We start from the raw sequence: 19,678 nt of genomic DNA on the forward strand, positions 1-19,678 counted from the left end.
AATATTCAATTCGGAAAAGACTATTCGAATATTCGATGCGGGACCGAATATTCGGATATTCGTTGACCACCCCAGGAAACCCGATACCTTGCGGGTCGTGTAATACCATAGGGGACAGTGCTGTGCATTTTGGCATGAACTTACACAGGGTAAGTAAATTGGAAAAATTAAAATTTTCAAAGTCCAATTTGAAACAACTGTGTATTAACATTGGTAACAAAGGTATTGGCCTACATGTAGACAAAAATCCTGATAAATTTTCTTAAAAAATGAGCGAAACGTGGCTCCCTGAAGTAGAATATCGGGCAAAATGGGCCATGTTAAGGCATTTAGGGGAGGAAAAACTTCTTTAATTTGCAAGCCACTTCAATAATTAAAGGATGTATACAAACTTTCACATGTCTGTCATAACCTCTCAGCAGGGTTTCTCCAGAAATCTATTTATTGTTGGGAAATTTGCGTTTTTAATGACCATGTTGGGAAAACATTGATACCATCTGGGGATGACCAGGAAACCATATGTGGGCAGCGACTTTATAATTCTTTTTCAGCCATTTTGTTGCAATTTCTTTGCTTTGTAGAGGCCTACAGAAAGTGTATGTGGGCACATATGCATTCAATTGTACTTTTTATGCCTTATATATGATCAATAGTGCCTTTTCAACACTCTCGAGTTTTATTTCTTTTTACCCACACTATTTTGGAAAATATAAAGAAAGACTTGACTACTTTGTCGCATACATTATTGGTTAGGTACATAAAAATGATCTTAATAAATGTATATGGGGTTTTTATGTATAATATTTATGTGGCGTGTTCTGAGACTGTTGGTGCTAATTCGGCAAGTGTCATAATGAGAAAAACTCATTTGAAACGAAGTCGCTAAACTTGCGCTTAATTTTGTTTAGATTGCCTTAAGTTTTCTGTGATTTTACTGTTAAGCATATTTAAGAAACATTAAAATCGTCACCGACTGGCCTTTGAAAGAATTGTCTATCAAACAAAATAATAGTTGATTGTGACCTTTTAATTTCAATGAGCTGACTTGTTACTCCATTTTTAACGAATTTGGCCATTGCTAGTTTATAGCCGCAAACAAGACTTCAACATATGACGTTGATACCGATTTTATACATTTAACCACACAAAGTACAGTTGATTAAAAGAATAACACTTACCTTGTTCACAGACAAGTTTAATCATTGTTATGAATTCTTGAAGGGTATTTGCTGGAAAACTTAACAGATAAGTTATTAAATGATTATACTTTTAGTCATTTGTTAAAACATAATGTTTTTGCTATTTTAAGTGTTAAAATTCGATAATTGGTTCGTCCACTATATTGTCAATAATAACCGCAAGGGGAGTATAGATAGATAGATAGATAGATTGATAGATAGATAGATAGATAGATAGATAGATAGATAGATGGATGGATGGATGGATGGATGGATGGATGGATGGATGGATGAATGGATGGATGGATGGATGGATGGATGGATGGATGGATGGATGGATGGATGGATGGATGGATGGATGGATGGATGGATGGATGGATGGATGGATGGATGGATGGATGGATGGATGGATGGATGGATGGATGGATGGATGGATGGATGGATGGATAGATAGATAGATAGATAGATAGATAGATAGATAGATAGATAGATAGATAGATAGATAGATAGATAGATAGATAGATAGATAGATAGATAGATAGATAGATAGATAGATAGATAGCTCGCTCGCTCGCTCGCTCGCTCGCTCGCTCGCTCAGCTCTAGATCGATAGATAACGATAGCTAGATAGCTCGCTCGATAGCTAGCTAGATAGATCGCTAGATATCTGACCTTCTAGAGAAGAAGTTTGATAAGTAATTAATACCACACTGCCAGAAACCACTAAGCAAGTTTGCTAAATGCATGTGATATATTAAGAGGGTGAAATGCATCACTGTGCAAAAGCAACTTTTCATGTCTATCCCACTAGCAGATGTAATAATGCAAGTTGCCAACCAAAATGGGACAAAAAAAATCTCATATTACAGCAAGTTGCTGTAACAAATTTACAATCACAAGCAGTTTTTGATTTTGTGCAATGACAATGATAGATTTTAGAGTAACAATAGCTCTCATGTTGATATAATATGTTTGAATGTTGAAAACATTTTACCTATACTCCCTTTATTACAGTATGCATTTTTAATAATTTATATTCCATTCCACCTGTGATCTTAACGGTATGTGTGGCGCAAAATTCATTGATGCAACTACATATGAGTTTTATAGAACCCAGGAAGGGCCAATGTTATGTTTCTTTATCAGAGAACACGGTGACATTTGACCTAATGGCCAAACAATGTAGTGTGATAATGTAAAACTTATTTAGGTCAGGTGTATCTACATAGGAAGTCTGAAGATTGCAGATGGAATCATTTTTGTTCTGAAGACAACATTAAAGTTTTCTATTAGATGTTGAAGTGGCATTGACATTTGACCTTATGATCTGTCACTTGATTTGACCTGTAAAACTCATAGAGGTGCATCAATATATGAATTTTGAAGGCTGTAGGTGGAAGCACTTCCATTATACAGTTATAAAGAGATAAAGTTTTCTATAAGAGATTTAAGTGACCTAAAAGACGGTGGGGTGTATATATAAAGCTAATAAGGTTGCATCAACATATGAAGTTTGAATGTTGTATGTTCATTTGTTCAAAATTTATTTCATGAAAATAAATCAGGCGGACAAACGGACAAAAAATCGGGAGGGACGTAACATACTGGGACAGAGACGGTCGGGACAAACTGATTCATATATAGCCCCCAAACAGACTTTGTTGCGGTAAAATAATGTGTGTGTAGGTTTTTTGTCACGAAAAAGAATTATAAAGTCACTGCCCATATATGGTTTCGTGGTCTTCCCCAGATGGTATCAATGATTTCCCAACATGGTCATTAAAACGCAAATCACAGTTTTAAGAATACTCTTTAAATCTTCTTAGAGTTTAGTCTTATATAGGGTTGGTGAATAGAGCCCAGGTTTTCAACAAGGTTGAATATCCTTGTCGTTAGATTGTGGTGTTATGGTGGGTGGATGGGTGGACTTGGGGGGGGGGGGGTCGGCAGCGCCAACAGTGGTTTCTTGGTCAATAACTTCGTTCGTCATTGCCCAATCACGATGGAGACTTAACTATGGTTTGTTTTGGGACGTATAAGGTAAAGATGAAGGATACTGTTACTAAAAATAGAAAAACAGCAAAACAGGTGTTTTGTTGCTTGTTCAATAATGTTCTTGATAAAACTTAGGATAATGCAAGCTTGAAATTAGACCAAAGTCAATTTCACTCAAAATAGAAAAAGCAACAGCTCAGTTACTTCACATTTTGGTTAAAGGTTTTGCAAGGTAATTTGTTTTGTAGGTAGCCTTCATGCAGACCCAGTTGGGACCGCATTTTGTTGTCAGTCATGTCCACGTCACTGTTACTAAGAATTGAAGACCTGTGGCAATTTAAAATATTATGAAATCTAGTGTTATTTAATTTGAATAAAATGTGTCTGATTACAAAACTTTTCTAAAATCAGCCACCATTGGAAAATACGCTCCTGTTGTTTTCTTTAATACAAAATTCTGGAGTGTAAATGAAACTCTGCCATTTATGTTTTCAGCGGGCGCAGTCATCTGAGGATGATCTTGATATGTCAAACCAGTGTGAAACCAATGAAGTTTTGTACCTGAGGGCCAAGTAAAATAAATTGCTTTTTTCTGAGGGCTCTGATGCAAGGATTTGGTGTATGCAAGGGCATGTGGGAGATATTTTGTGTAATTGAGGTTTCCTGTGGTAGGGATTAGGTGGAAATAAGGGCCATCAGGACTTGCATTGGGTGTAAATGAGGGCTCTAAGGGAGGGATTTATTGTGAATTAGGTCAAATTGGAGTGCCAAGTGGACAAGATTTGGTACCGTTAAGGTCATAGTGGCCAAGATTTGGTATACATGAGGAGGTAGTGGCCTGGATTTGGTACTTATCATAACATAAGGGCCTTGTGGCCGAGATTTGGCATACATGAGGACTTAGTGGCAGAAATTTGGAACACTAGCGGTGCTAGAAGCTGAAATTTTGTGTACAAGAGAGGAAAGTGAACGAGGTTTGCTATACTAGCACATGAGGGCCTAGAGGGAGGGATATAGTGCAAATAAGGCAGAGTAGCTGAAATTGTGTACACTTTAGGGCCAAGGAAAAGCAGGGATTTGATATACATTTGTGCTGAGTTGCAGAGATGTACATGAAGGCAAGAAATTTGATACAAATGTCAATATTAATGATGCACTTGTATAATTATGTAGTTGTCTTGAACTCTTATTACTGTTCAAAATTTTTAAAGTGCAAAAGTAATGATACCCAAATTAACAGTTATTTTGAGTGTTAAATAATTATTTTATTAATCAGTTTGTACTACGTGTTATGCTCTATTAAACTATTCTTTACTTAAAGTGTGTTGAACTTTATTTTTTTTAAGAGAATCCAGATCAACCCACCACTCTCCGGACCCCATTGCGTGAGCTGATTGGACATCGCAGTGTGGTGATTGCAGCTGATTGGTTGAACTTCTGTGGTCAGGCGATAACTGCATCCTGGGATAGAACTGCCATCTTGTTTGACGCAGAAACTGGGGCAAACTTGACTGTTCTCAAAGGTAAGTCCAGACTGGATGTACACTTTTTCCTAAGTATTTTAAGAAACTTATTAACAGATGCTTTTTACTTAAATGCAATCTAATTAAATGTATTTTAAAAAAACTTAAACATTTGAAATATATGTATATAATATACATTCTAACCTAAAAACAATACTATGAAGGAAAAACATGAATTAAAGAAAAAACTGTCGCAATGAAATTATCTTCCATTATTATTCATAGGTTTTCGAACTCAGGACTAAGCGCCATTTCTTTTAATACATCATTTATATGGAGCTACCAGGGACTGACAGACGTAAGGGCCCACCCTAGTCAATACCTTGTTGTGACCTCATCTAAGGATACAACCTTCCGACTTTGGGACTTCAGGGACACTAACATGCCTGTCACGGTGTTCCTAGGCCACAATCAGTAGGTGCTGCTACATCAGAGCCTTTCTCTATCAAAACAAGGCTAAATATTGGCTTATATTTGATAGGCTATATTTGAGCCTCACTCTATAATAACAAGGCTAAATAAGCTGATATTTGATAGGCTATATTTGAGCCTAGCTCTATGAAAAAAAGGCTAAATATAGGCTGATAGTAAATAGGCTACATTTGAGCCTCGCTTTATGAAAACAAGGCAAAATATAGGCTTATAGTTGATAGGCTATATTAGAGCCTTGCTCAATGAAAACAATGCTAAATATATAGGTTGATATTTGATAGGCTATCTTTTAGCCTTACTCTATGGAAACAAGGCTTAATATTGGCTGATATTTCGATATTTGATAGGCTTTATTTGAGCCTGGCTCTATGAACACAAGACTAAATATTGGCTGAATATTTCGATATTTGATAGGCTATATTAGAGCCTCACTCTGTAAAAACATTGCTAAATAAAGGCTTATATTTTATTATGCTCTTCCAAAATTTTTTTGGTGGGAGCATATAGTCGCCGCTTCGTCTGCCCTTCCGTGTGTCCGTCCGTCCGTGCACAATTTTTGTCCGGGCTATTTCTCAGCAATTAATGACCGGAATTAAATTAAACTTCATGGGAAACTTCACTACTAAGAGGACATGTGCATATTATCAGCCGGTTCTCGTCGGATAATTTTTCACAGTCTTATTGAACTTTGAAATTTTCCATTAACTGAACATATAGTGCAATTCTTGTCCGGGTGATTTCTTAGCAACTAATGACTGGAATTCAATTAAACTTAATGGGAAGCTACTCTACCAAGAGGAGATGTGCATATCATCAGCCGGTTCTCGTCGGATGATTGTTTTAACAGAGTTATGGCCCTTTGAAATTTTCCATTGTACATATTGTGAAAATCTTGTCCGAGCTATTTCTCAGCAACTTATTATGAGAATCCAATGAAATGTTATGAGAAGCTTCACTACCAACAGGAGATGTGCATATTATCAGCCGATTATGGTCGGATGATTTTTCACAGAGTTATGGCCCTTTGAAATTTTCTATAAACTGTACATATAGTGCAATTCTTTTCCGGGCTATTTCTCCCCAACTACTGACTGGAATACAATGACGCTTTATGAGAAGCTTAACTACCTTGAGTAGATGCACATGTTATTTGTGGGTTCTGGTTAGATGATTTATTTAGAGAGTTATGGCCATTGGATAAATTTAAGTTGCTAAACCATCCATCGTATTATTTTGTCCAAAGTTATGCCCCTTAAGACGTTTCCTTTTATCTGAATATATAGTGCAATATTGTGACAAAAAAACTTTGGAGAGCATCACCCGTCTCCGACGGTTTCTTGTTGGCTATAGTTGAGCCTTGTTCGTTGAAAACAAGGCTAAATATAGGCTTATATTTTATAGGCTATATTAGAGCCTCACTCTGTAAAAACAATGTTAAACATAGGCTTATATTGGATAGGCTATATCAGAGCATGGCTTTTTGAAAACACGGCTAAATATAGGCTGATGTTTGATAGACTATATTAGAGTCTAGCTCTTTGAAAAAAGGCTATATTATATAGGCTATTATATGATAGGGTATATTAGAGCGTCGCTCAATGAATACAAGGCTGAATATAGGCTGATATTTGATAGGCTATATTAGAGCCTTGCTCTATGACAACAAGCCTCAATATAGGCTGATATTTTATTGGCTATATTTGAGTCTTGCTCTATGAAAACAAGGCTAAGTATAGGCTGATATTTGATAGTCTATATTTGAGCCTCGCTCTATGAAAACAAGATTAAATATAGACTGATAATTGATAGGCCTTATTATCCTTTAATGATACCTGTGAAAATATATACATTGTTATACCTCCTGGTACGGGTGGCATAAAGCAGTTGCACTGTCCGCCCGCCAGTTCGGCATTCTATTTTTTTGAGGAGTTTTATGTAACCCTGACAGATATTGAGCTGATTTTTGGTATGTGTGTCTAATTACAGATGAAGTGTAAGTGTCGTTCCGGTTCATGCATTTCTGGTGAAGTTATGGGCCTTGGACTGATGAATTTTCGCTATAATAACTGTATTTCGGAGAACTGTACATTTTTAGATAAATATTGATCAACAACATTTGATTTGCTATTCTTGACCAGTAACAGCAACATTTGATTTGTTATTCTAGACCAGTATCAACAACATTTGGTATGATATTCTAGACCAGTATCAACACCATTTGGTATGTTATTCTAAACCAGTATCAACACAATTTGGTATTTTATTATATACCAGTTACAACGGCAGCCTTTGCTGGTAATGAGAAGGTTGTTTCGGGCAGCGATGATCGTACAGTGAAAGTCTTGGATCTGAAGTTCTTGCGGTCACCCATATCCACCATCCGTACTGACTCATCTGTGAACAGGTTAGCGTCAATTGAGCCTCTTTCCACGATAGTTGGTCTTAATTTATGTGCATAAAGTGTCGTTCTAGAGTAGCCTTTACAGTCTGCACAGGCTAATAAGGGACGGCACTTTTGGCTATTCTGGTATGATTTGTTTTAAGGAAGTATCTTCGTAGAAAAAAATCCAGTTTAGACGGAAAGTGTCGTCACACATTACCCTGTGTGGTATACACAGGCTTGGGACAACACTTTATGCACATGGATATATCCGAGTTTTCACAGAACGAGCCTTGATTGACCACTTGCTACATGTCAGTATATGGATTTGATTGCGCAATTACTGGAAAACAATTAAAATTTCCAGAATCGAATTTTCGTGGATTTTTTGCGGGTCCTGTCAAGACCACAAAATCAAATGTCCTAAAAATGACCATAAGTAAATACCACATTGAAAACAAATCTTCAGTATTGGCTGGCATTTGAGTGAATGGTAAATAACAGAATATGCTTGCTAAGTCCAACAAGTTTACTTTATAAAATGAAAAGACAACCCTTAATAATGTGAATAGACAGCCTCAAGTATGTTTTTGAGAGCAATTTCTTCCATTAGGGATCCCAATGGAAACAGAATTGGAAGACTACCGCGTAGCAGCAGAACTGCAAGTCGTGATTGGGATCGAGAATGGATTCTTACATGTAACTGGTGGTAAAATGATAATCGTCATCATCATCATCATCATAATCATCACCACCACCATCACCAACATCAACACCACACATATCGTCGTCGTTGTCGTCATCATCATCATCAGTACTATATTGTGATGTCAAACAAAATTTATGTGATCATTCAGATATAAATTTTAAAGCCACGCCCAGCTAAGATATTTAAAGGCGTAAAACATGGATATCAGGTATAATTACTCAATAATTATTATTTTACCAATTTGATGCACGTTTATTGTTACTATTTTGGTTTGTTGAATATGCATTTAGAGTGATTAATGATAACATGTACTTTATTTGAAGATTTTGGGTAGTGAGGCTTTATAAATAGGATAGCAGCAAATAACTACCTTTGAAATCTCATAAAAGCCATGGCTCTTTTGCAGGGCCACTCAAAAATGGTGTGCACTGTAGCCTGGCCTGGACCGAGGAAAATCCGGTGTGTAAACTTTTCTCGTGCGGCTTCGACAGACAGGTCCTAAGTTGGAGCATCAATGTCCAGATCAAGGAATGAAAAGAGTAAGTCATGGATCGTTCTGAAGAAACATGAGCCTCGTTCATGGACAACTGGGCTTAATGCGTGGGACAGCACTCTCCGCCTAAACTGGATTTTTGCTAAAGAGATGCTTTCTTTAAACGAAAAAAATACAAACAAGTGGAAAGTGTTGTCTCTGATAAGCCTGTGCAGATTTCTCAGGCTAATCTGTAGAGCTGTAACGATTCGGTTCGATGCATCGAAAAACCGATTCAATGCCGCCGTTTCGATTTCGATACCAATTCGATTCGATTCACTGCAATCCCCATTGATCCGCAATTTAAACCTTACTTTCCAAATCCGTCGTCTAAACGTTCTTGTCATTTGTAATACGTCTTTTGATTGGTCAATAGCCAATATGTCATCCAATGAATGAATGAATTAACATGCTGAGCATACCATCAACCGGTAAAATGGCTTCTTCAACCACGCCGAAAGACGCACGTCAAAATTAAAATCAAAAGTATGGGACCATTTCGTGTTTCGCGAAGGTTCTGATGCAAAGGCAACTTGCAAAACGTGTTTTGTTGACGTAAGTTACCCACGTGGTTTGTTTACTTAACTGTGTGCATTCAGTTAAGAAGTCAACTGTTAGTTGTTTATTTACTTACATTTTTTTGTTCTTCTGTTCAACACGTGATACATTTAGCATTCTATGTTATTTAAGAACAACTCAACAGGAGTTTTGTTCAATAAATTTGTTACTTGTTTTATGTTATTTAAGAACAACTCAACAGGAAGTTGTGTTCAATAACTTTGTTACTTATAAAACAATGTTGCGTTTTTATATTTTATTTAAAAAAATAAACACTTTAAATGTACAACATAATAAGTTAATAACAAATACCAAACATACAAATTCATGCTCTGGACAAACCAAACATGAAATAGTTTGCAAAATAAGCAGCAAATAGTTTAATTTGAATCGAATCGAAAATAATCGAATCGGACCATTTCGTATCGAAATCGAATTGAATCGAATGATGGGTGAATTGTTACAGCTCTGCGAATACCAGCGAATACGAAATTAAGGTGTCCACATTTTTCTGGTAGGTCAACATGGTCATCTTTTGTCTGTACTAAATCTGACTGGGGTTTTGTTTAAATACTCTATATTTGTGCAATATGATATTGTTGCTTGTTGTATTAGTTTCCAGTGGTGTTGCAATATAAATTGTTTGTTTAATCCATTCCATGCTTATGCCAGAAAAGTTCTTACTCATGCCAAAGATAAAGAAATAATTATTGCATACATATTTATTGTAAATCATTGATGCGTATTAAAACAGTTATGCATTTTATTTGTGAGTATTTTCCCGTCTGGGATGTGTATGTAAGTGTATTTAATATACTTTAAACAGATCATGAATTTAGACATGTTTAATAGATGTATTTAGCTTAATGTTGTATTTGCTTTCTGTTGATCCATTTTACATGTTTGTTGTTTGTATCTCTGATAATACCTGTAATGCTTTCAATGTATGAATATATATGTTAAGTAAATAAATGATTCTTTAAACACAAGTGTTTTTGTTTTCATACAAATTGCATCTAATCTTATCATAACCGAATCTCATGGATTAACATGATTCCTTTCCAATATTTTCAAGAAAGAAAACATTTAAAACGAATTGCTTTGCGACGATGGCATTCTATTTTGCAGAGCTGATGTCTTCTGATTGATAAATGTGCGTTAAACCGGTTTAAAATCGTGGCAGGGAATGCGAATGTGAGCCTTGTTCTGGGAATATAGGGTCAAATGCATGTGCGTAAAATGTCATCTCTGATTAGTTTGTGCAGTCCACACAGGCTTATCAGGGACGACACTTTCCGCCTCAACTTGATTTTTGTTAAGAAGAGACTTTCTTCAAACGAACAAGAGCTGTGTTTGTTAAACAAAATGCCCCCTACTGCACCGCTTTGAAGCAATATATTTGACCTTGATGGATGACCTTGACCTTTCACCACTCAAAATGTGCAGCTCCATGAGATACACATGCATGCCATGTATCCAGTTGCTATCTTTAATATTGCAAAAGTTATGACCAAGGTTAAAGTTTTTGGACAAACAAACACACAATGACAGACAGACAGGTCAAACACAATACACCCCCGATTATTCGATCCGGGGGCATACACAATTTCATAGAAGCAGAACGTGTTGTCCCTAATTAAACTGTGCGGACTGCACATGTTTACCTGGAACTACACTTTGCGCACATGCATTTAGCCCAGTTTTCCCAGAAAGAGGTTTATTAAGTGACAACTGCTGGCGATAGCTGGTGTCCCAATATCTAAGGAAACATATTCCTTTAATGTTTGATTTTTTGTTTGTTTCCCAAAGATACTCAAAATTGCAATCAAATTAGATGCTTGTAATTGGTAAACATAAGTTGAAGTTTTCAAAACTATGTTAATCACTTGATTAAATTCAACTTTGCACGTACAGCAAACAACACATATTTTCTTGTGATTTGTATGCATTGACAAAATGATGATAGCAATAATGCTTTCATAGAATTAAAACAAAATTTTATAAGCATTTAATAATTATTGTTGCAACTATACGGATTCGAAACGGATATAATAAAAGTTAATGCTTAACAAATAAAGTTAGCACCAGTAGTTGGCGTATGCTATCTATTGAAAGATTTTCAAAAAGTTTTAGTGGGCGTTGACAGAGTACATTGGAACCATTAATCAAACAAAATACTCGTGCCTTCTTTGTGTCACTGTATTTTAGTTTGGTTACTGATAAGTTAACATATGTTCGATACCTTTGGTTTCCAAAGCATGGGTAACGCTGGTGATGACAGCTACAGAATAGAGGACAACGGTGGTGGTTTGGGAACAGGAAGTGGCGACAGACGGATGTTTACTTATCATTTGCACAATGCAGCACAAACTTATTTATCATTTGCCATCAGCATTCTTCTGTTCTTATTAGTATTATCAATCTCATAAAATCGTCGTTAGACACACAACAAACATTTAAAACATTTGAAATCATGTTATTTGCATGAGACAGAAAAAAAAACTTAAAAAAAAATATGATTACAATTTGCACAATGAACATGTAAATATTATTGTCATGCACATGTATCACTTACACAAGAACATGTAAATATTAATGTCTTGCCACATGTAACACTTTACTAGGTCACGGTTGGATCTTAATCTTAAGTCGCATTGATATTCGACTGAGGCCGTCAATCTCACTGCTCCAGTTCAAATTAATTCGTTTAATAAAGTCTTTACAACATTCATTATCAACAATCTCATCAACAAGATCACCATCATCAACACTGTCACGTGCAGACCATTGATGGGTGAAAGGTGCATAGTCATATATTCGAAATCGTTCCACATCAACATGCTGCATAGTTTCGAGTTCATGTTGGATGGGTATGTATTCCTCTGATGGAATTATATGTCTCATATTTGTGTCCTTCAAATGACGACAAACGAATTCCACTCTACACTCAAGTGAGTGAGTCCGTGCAGACAGCTTGTTCACCAGCTGGCGAAGTTCTGATGGATGCAATGTATCAAAACAGACAGTCACATGATTCAATGATAGAGGAAGCGGTAGGTCGATATATGCAGTTAAATGCATTCTTAGCGTTTCCAGCTGTGAGAGGGTTGCTAGTGACCGTGACAATGACGATACATGATTAATATTATATTCACTAAAAATATTATCCAAACCCAAAATACTCAGATTCTTGACACTCAGACCGAGCAGAGTCTCCCATAGACCAGGGCTATCGATATCGACATGGAATGTACACGTATTGTTTAAATCCGTTGTTATATTTGCGCCTGTATGAGGTGACTCGCTGACTTTGAGTGCCCGCAGATCACACTTCACACTATGATCGAGTGTAAACAGTGTGGTGAGCAGACTGCGTAGCCAGGTGGAGGAACACGTAACATTTAACAATTCAATTTGTTTTATGGAGGGCAGTACTGGAGTATAGTCTGCACACAGTGCTGGATCAGCACCGTTTAGCAAACACCATGTATGAATGTTTTTATTGTCACGCCTGTTGAAATCAAATTCATGTAAACCAATATAGCTAAGTTCTTGATTATTATGAATGATTAGTTGATTCGGTAACACTTGCACTTGTTTGCTGATTGTTATCGAATTTAATCGTTTTAACATTGCCAAATCTAGTTCTTTATAAGCTGAGAGTATTTCAATACATTTTAGATTCTTACAATTAGTAATTGAGTGTGGTAGTAAACTTACTCCTTCTCCGATATAAATTGATTCTATGTGTTCGTTATGTGATATGTCAAGTGCTTCACATTTACAATCCCTACCTATTTTTAGATATTTCAACTTCTTCAAGCTCGAAAGTGCATTCGGTTGCACAGTTACATCACCATCGAGCACCAACCACTCCAGGTTGTGACACGTTGAGACGTCGAATTCCAAACAAGATGCAGACGATCTGACTTCTTTCTGCTTCGCTCTTGTAGAGGGGTCGGCATAATCACGTGCAGCTAATGAGACGGGTCTAGGTCCCTGACAAAGATAAGTCGACGCGTCTTGTGAACGTATTATTACAGGTCTGCTTTGATTGGAAACCCATAAAATTCGAGCCCGTGGAGTGTTCAGTGCAAAGATGTTGATCAAATCTTCATAATTACGCCAAAGGTAAAACCGACTCAGATGTAGGTCTATTGGAGTGTTCTTGTTTGCCACAGCCTCCCTATAACCTGAGAGGATGACGCTTTGGAAACCAAAGTGATAATGTAAGAGGGTGAGGCTTTGTAAATAAAAGTGATAAAACACATCACGAACATCGTTGACCTGATTCGTCAGTGCAGATAGTTTATTAGCAGCCAAGATGTTGAAGCCACAAAGGAATATAAAAACTTGAGAAATAACTAGATAGGAATCACTATCACTTTTGAGATATTCGGAAATAATGTCATCAATCACGTGTGTATTGTTGGAGATGTGAAGAGCAGCTAGGAATTCTTGAACAGTCTTGTGAACAAACGAGCTTGTTTTATCATAACATCTTTTACTTTTTCTTTTGGATATCAATCCTGATTCTAGGGCGAACTGCTTTGTACTTTCAGAAACATGAGCTGAAAGGTTAATGTCGCTGAACACTAGTGATGTTTCTTTTTCATTTGAAAACAAAAATGAGAACGCAGCTTTTGCTATGGCCTCTATATGTTCCATGTTTGGTTTAACATACTTCGTGCGAGAAAAGAAGTTTACTGGTGATGGGTGGTATTGATCAAAATAACTCATTTGTGGGTTAGCTTTTTTACATAAATTTTCAAGCAGGGTGGTGTACAATTCACACGTGGACGATCCGGTGATACTCTCAGCCATACCATCTACCCAGGTACATAGGACAAGCGTGTGCAGCATAGGCGAAGATGATATCGACTCAAGGTCACGACTCTTCAGAAATTTCTGAAACTGCTCCACAGTTTCGTTAAGATCCTTTGTTTCATCAAGAAGATGTCGTAGTATCATTTTACTGAATCCATGGGAATCGATTATTCCGTAGACTTCCAACAATATGTCTATTTGAGAATTCTTGATACGTTCATCCGCGAGTTTCCATGGTCGAGAAGTTGTGAGCACAATGCAATGATCTTTAGGAATACCGTCCATAGATGGCAGAGCTTCTTTACCAGACCACTCATCCAGACCGTCTCGAACAACAAGATACATCACATTTCTCATTATTTTTAAGACTAGATTATACGCGCTTTCCCATTCGTCTGCCGCGTAGATTTTGTAGATGAGCTGAGTTTGTATCATATGTGTTACAAGTGTCTGTTCTCTCGAATCGCGCAACGAAATGAAGAAGAGAAACTTGAATTTATGAAGGGTATCAACATCAACAAACGCCGTTTGTTCCTTTGTAGATTCATTCGAGGACTCATGCACGTTACACCAATCGTCAACTAACTTGGCAGCAAAACTTGTCTTGCCGCTTCCCGGCTCGCCTTGTAAGTATGTACGTTTACATAAATTATCACCTCTATAAAAGCAATCTTTGTATGTAAATATTTCTTCCTGTTGTGTGCGTCTACCATCATTCTCTATCTTCATCCTGTGTATTTTTGGAGTGGCATAGACGTATTGTACGTGCTTATCGAGACTAGGATCCAAAGTAGACAGAGGCACGTAGCAAACGGTATCACGGTAATGGTTCACCAATCGCTTGAGAAGATCTGAAATAGTAATACTTCTTCATTAAAACGAATTACCTGCGTGTTTCTTCGCAAAAATCAGATACATATTTATATAAAATATGCCGGTGAATACTAAGATATTGTGTTTTTAAATATAAGATTATATTTCATTACATTACAACATTATAACGGTTGAATAAATTTGTCTCTTTTTATAAATGTGCGCAAAAAGTAGTAGAAAAGTAGTTTTAAATTTGTAAAAAATACTTTTTTTATTTCACATGAAATACCGCTCTGAGCATGATCCCTACCGATAATTTGTAGTGTATATAAGACACTTCTAAAATGTAGTACGCATTGATTTCTGTTATCAAGTTCGAAGCCGATAGAAAGCGTGTATCGAAAATGTATTCTGCAGTTTGTATTTCTTATAAAAAACTATCTTACCGCATACAAACGTAACCAGATAAATATATATTCGTTAATATATGAATTATTCGAATACGTGTAATTTTTCGCGGAAATGTAGATACACATACCCATAAAAAGAACTTTCACTGGTTTTATGCATTCTGTCCTGAGAGTTTATCGTGATGGCAATCAATTAAGAAGATCAACTTAATGATAAGGCTATTCCATGGTATTTTTAAATACATGTACTGACATACAGAATGAAGGACAGACTGGCCATCTGACAGACGGATCCACTGTTAATCCAAGAAAAACCCATCTCTTCTTAAATGAGGATGGTTTATAAACCCAAGTTAATACGATTGAGTGCTTATGTTTGTCAGCTTGGTAGTTCATAATTATTGTAGTGTGCACATATGTTATAACGAAATATTATATATATATATATATATATATATATATATATATATATATATATATATATATATATATATATATATATATATTGTTCAATAAAACTTGTTCACAAACCTGTTACGCTACGCTCGTATTCGTCTAATTCCTTTTCAATAGCTGCTTGATTTATGCGGTTGATGCTTTCCTGTGTCTTGTTTTCAATGCTTTGTTCTCCAGCCTGTGTCTTGTTTTCAATGCTCTGTTCCCCAGCCTGTGTCTTGTGTTCAATGCGTTGTTCTCCAGCCTGTGCTTTGTTTGTAATGCTTTGTTCTCCAGCCTGTGTCTTGTTTTCAATGCTTTGTTCTCCAGCCTGTGTCTTGTTTTCAATGCTTTGTTCTCCAGACTGTGTCTTGTTTTCAATGCTTTGTTCTCCAGCCTGTGTCTTGTTTTCAAGGCGTTGTTCACCATGATGTGCCTTTTTTTTAATTCGTTGTTCACTAGTTTGTGTTTTGTTTTCAAGGCGTTTTTTCCCAGTCTGTATTTTAGCCTCTAAGGTATTCAGACCTTCTTTCAGGGTCCTTTCAGCCTCTTCGGAAAAACGTTCTCCGGCCTCTTTTGCATGTGTGAGGGTCTGATTTGCTTCTTTCAACATCTTGCCCAAATCAACAAGTGAAAGACGATCATTCTGCAACTACAAACATTATTTGCATTTGTAGATTATTATCAATACAGATTGTCACTATTATATTATCTGTGTCTGCATATTATACAACAGATCAAGTAGAGCAAATTTTGCAAGGCAGTAAAAATAAAAAAAAATATCAAATTGACATTTGTTTAATTCATATACACGTCTGTTTTTAATAAAGCCTTAACTGATTGTACTAATTATTTACTGTCATTTAAGAATGCGATTTCAATATTTCCTTTTAATAATGTGACTTCAGTATCTCCGGCCAAAAAGAGTGGATATTTCAAACGTGCAAATGTGCGTGATAAAGTTGATATGTGACGACAGTAGTGATATGCCCTGTATGTTCAGTTTATTGGTGCTAGTTCAATCCACGATTTTGATGTCATTTCCTAAAACAGTTTTTAGATTTTCATTTAAAAAGATTTCATGCGCAATTTTCTAGTCACATAACCAAGCACAGGTGCAGTAGATAATAGCTAAAGACCAATTTACATAAACTGTACGATATAATTATATTTTAAAATTAGACAATCCTCTAATCTGTTATCAAATTATTATGTTTTCTGTCCACTTAAAGCGTTTGCTAATTGCATACCGTTCCTAAAATGTTTCAGTTTCAGGATGAATACACATATCTATTCTTACATGACCGATTTACAATTCGCTTAAAAATATCATTGTACAAATATTTCTGTGGACTATTGCTTATATCATCCTTCACTAAAATACATTATATACGCCTTTATATAGAGACAAACAACACAAACACAATAATATTTACATCACTGAGTTTCCTGCGCGCTTTTGTCGCTGAGGTATCATGCAATAAGCGGACTGGATCAGCAAGTAGGGTGGTCAGTGTCAGAAAGAAGTACTGCAGATCAGCATCTGTGACCTTGCAGTCTGCAGTGTGGCGTACATCTCGGCCTATTTGACGGACCTAGAGGGAGCAAGGATCGCTGTGATGTTAAGGACCAAGAGAAGAAAAATTTAGGTAAACCTACACACATGGACTGTCAGCGTGAAAATATGGCATGTGTTTTAAAAACGCTTACATACACTATTTTTAATAAGAATTGTATATTTGATACAATGAATAATAATTGCATGACATACATCTCGTCACAACACATGGAATAATACACATGAACGATTCAGATAACAAACTAAACTTTAAAAAAATAATTACATATTCAGTCTATTAGAATGGTACATTTAAATAATACCTTTTCTAGCGGGCATTGCTTATCAGGTGGAGGCGGAGATAGACATGCGGCGGAGAGGCATGTCTGGAAATGCGTGCAGTTCAACACAATGCTAACAACACCATTGAAGTCAGATTCTTGCACCGAGGATACGCTGCTATATCCGTCCCGTGGGAGGTAGCATTTGCCAATTTCCCACGGATCCATTGCCCATCTTTCAGCTTTAGTGTTTGCCCAACTAGACCCATTAAATCTGTGTAACAATGTGATATTTTGTTTCACCTTATGACATGTTTGGCATGACGTTGGTTGTAGTGAATTGTGGAAAGAACAGTTATTTCGTTTCCGCTTTTTACACACGTCCTGAGTTGGACACGGTATGAGGTTTTGAATAAAGCATTGTCCACAACATCTACCAACTAATGTTTGGACGTTATGTAATTCCGTCAGAACAAAGTCAGTCAATCCTTCCTTTGTAAAATTGAGGGCGATGCACGCTTTAAACCAGTTATTGGTATGCTTTTCTGTGAAGATGTTAGTGTCGGAAGCCATCCCCACGATACTACATGAACCATTCAGTGGAGAGTTAGTTCGTGGAATCCGCAGAGTAGATGGCGTTATGGAATGTCGTCAATGTTCTTGTCCGTGAGCATCATCTGGTCATGTAATTTATGTTGCTTTATTTGTACTATAATTAAATAAGTATATTTTACAAAAATTAGATCGTCTGTTCAGAGAATCTAATCAACTGAAACGTAAGGCATGTCATTTTTAATTTTCTTAATTAGATAAATAACTAAAGTTTAGAAATCAACACTAATTTCCAACAATAGATGGGATGGGGCACTCTGAGGAAATTGATGTAACAATCCAGAATAAATAAACACGAGGACCAGAAGACTGGAAGGCTTCCTGTGGAGTCCAGGGTGACGTCTTAGCCAGGTGCCAGACCGGTAGCCCCCGAAGCTTCTGGATAAAAGCACTTTAGAGGGACAAGGAATGTACTATTATATGTTTCAAATCCGAAAAAATATTTGTTTTTTTCGTCTATCCAATATCCTCTTTTCATATGCCCATTGTTAGAAACAACAACCGCAAAAACTAAATACATAACGTCAACCAATCAAATAACTCATTGCCATTATTGTTCACCATGGCTGAATACGGGCATGCCTGTCCATACAAATAGATTAAGACCCTAGTGTGATTCCAGTAATAAGTAACACGAGCTGATTGTTATTTACTGTTTTCCTAAAGGATCGAATTTTATATCCGTAGTCTATGCCCAGAAAGTCTTAAAATGGAATTTATTTTAAAATTGTCTCGAAACCAGACGCCAAGGACCGACAAAGGAGTTTATTTTCAGTTATCTGTTAAACAGCTGTTTAACTGGCCCAAAAGTACCCGCAGTTATCTATATGAATAAACGTATGTGTTTTAGAGAAGCCAATTTCAAAGAATCTCTAGACTTAAAATAAAAATTTTAGCACTCCAACCCCAATTATCTCATCAATTCTGAACTGAACTCTGTTGCTTAAACACATCTTGTTTACCAATATTCCTAAAAAAAGACATAATGCCTTACACTTTTGAGCAAATATCATTTAAATGAATTATATACGTAAAAACTCAGAATATTCCCGTTGGAAATAACCATTATGTTCTTGCCGGCAGGTTATTATTTGTTGTTGTTGCGCATGCGGGGGCACTTTACAGTTTCTCAGACCCCGTCTCAGGCTCATGGGTCTCGGTTTGAGATGGCTTGTGTACACCAATAGTGTAGACACCTAAAAACAAACCAAACACTGTTTCATTTCAATTTCAAGTTTCATTTATATTGCACTTAAAATGTGACTCGAATGTGTTAACAGTGTTTCACTATGATTATTAAAGCCATATAAGGAAAATTCCCCGCCCCATGGCTGCCATGTTTTTTTAAACGAACCATAACCATTTTCAAACTCAGCTGAGCTATCATTAGAACACATGTTCTGACCAAGGTTCATAACGATTTGAAATTAAATGT

General features: G+C 36.4%; 2 protein-coding genes across 4 annotated transcripts in view; one reads left to right on the plus strand and one right to left on the minus strand.

Annotated features, from left to right (window-relative positions):
- LOC127839720 (uncharacterized) overlaps positions 1-19,678 on the plus strand; it is a 121,052-nt gene that overhangs the window by 38,353 nt on the left and 63,021 nt on the right. The gene's annotated exons all lie outside the window — the stretch shown is intronic.
- LOC127836904 (uncharacterized) lies at positions 11,334-19,088 on the minus strand. Of its 3 annotated transcripts, XM_052363551.1 has the most exons (5): positions 17,674-19,081; positions 17,229-17,387; positions 16,091-16,444; positions 15,889-15,958; positions 11,334-14,985 (listed from the first exon to the last, which is right to left on the minus strand). In XM_052363551.1, the coding sequence occupies exons 1-5, from the start codon at positions 18,202-18,204 to the stop codon at positions 11,933-11,935; spliced, it is 4,167 nt and encodes a 1,388-aa protein (XP_052219511.1). In that variant the 5' UTR covers positions 18,205-19,081; the 3' UTR covers positions 11,334-11,932. The 3 variants fall into 3 exon arrangements, with proteins under 3 accessions (XP_052219511.1, XP_052219512.1, XP_052219510.1); XM_052363552.1 differs by having other exon boundaries at positions 15,889-16,444; positions 17,229-17,406; positions 17,674-19,088; XM_052363550.1 differs by having other exon boundaries at positions 15,889-16,444; positions 17,674-19,066.

This window comes from Dreissena polymorpha, chromosome 7 (genome assembly GCF_020536995.1).
Source record: "Dreissena polymorpha isolate Duluth1 chromosome 7, UMN_Dpol_1.0, whole genome shotgun sequence".
Taxonomy (NCBI): Eukaryota; Metazoa; Mollusca; class Bivalvia; order Myida; family Dreissenidae; genus Dreissena; species Dreissena polymorpha.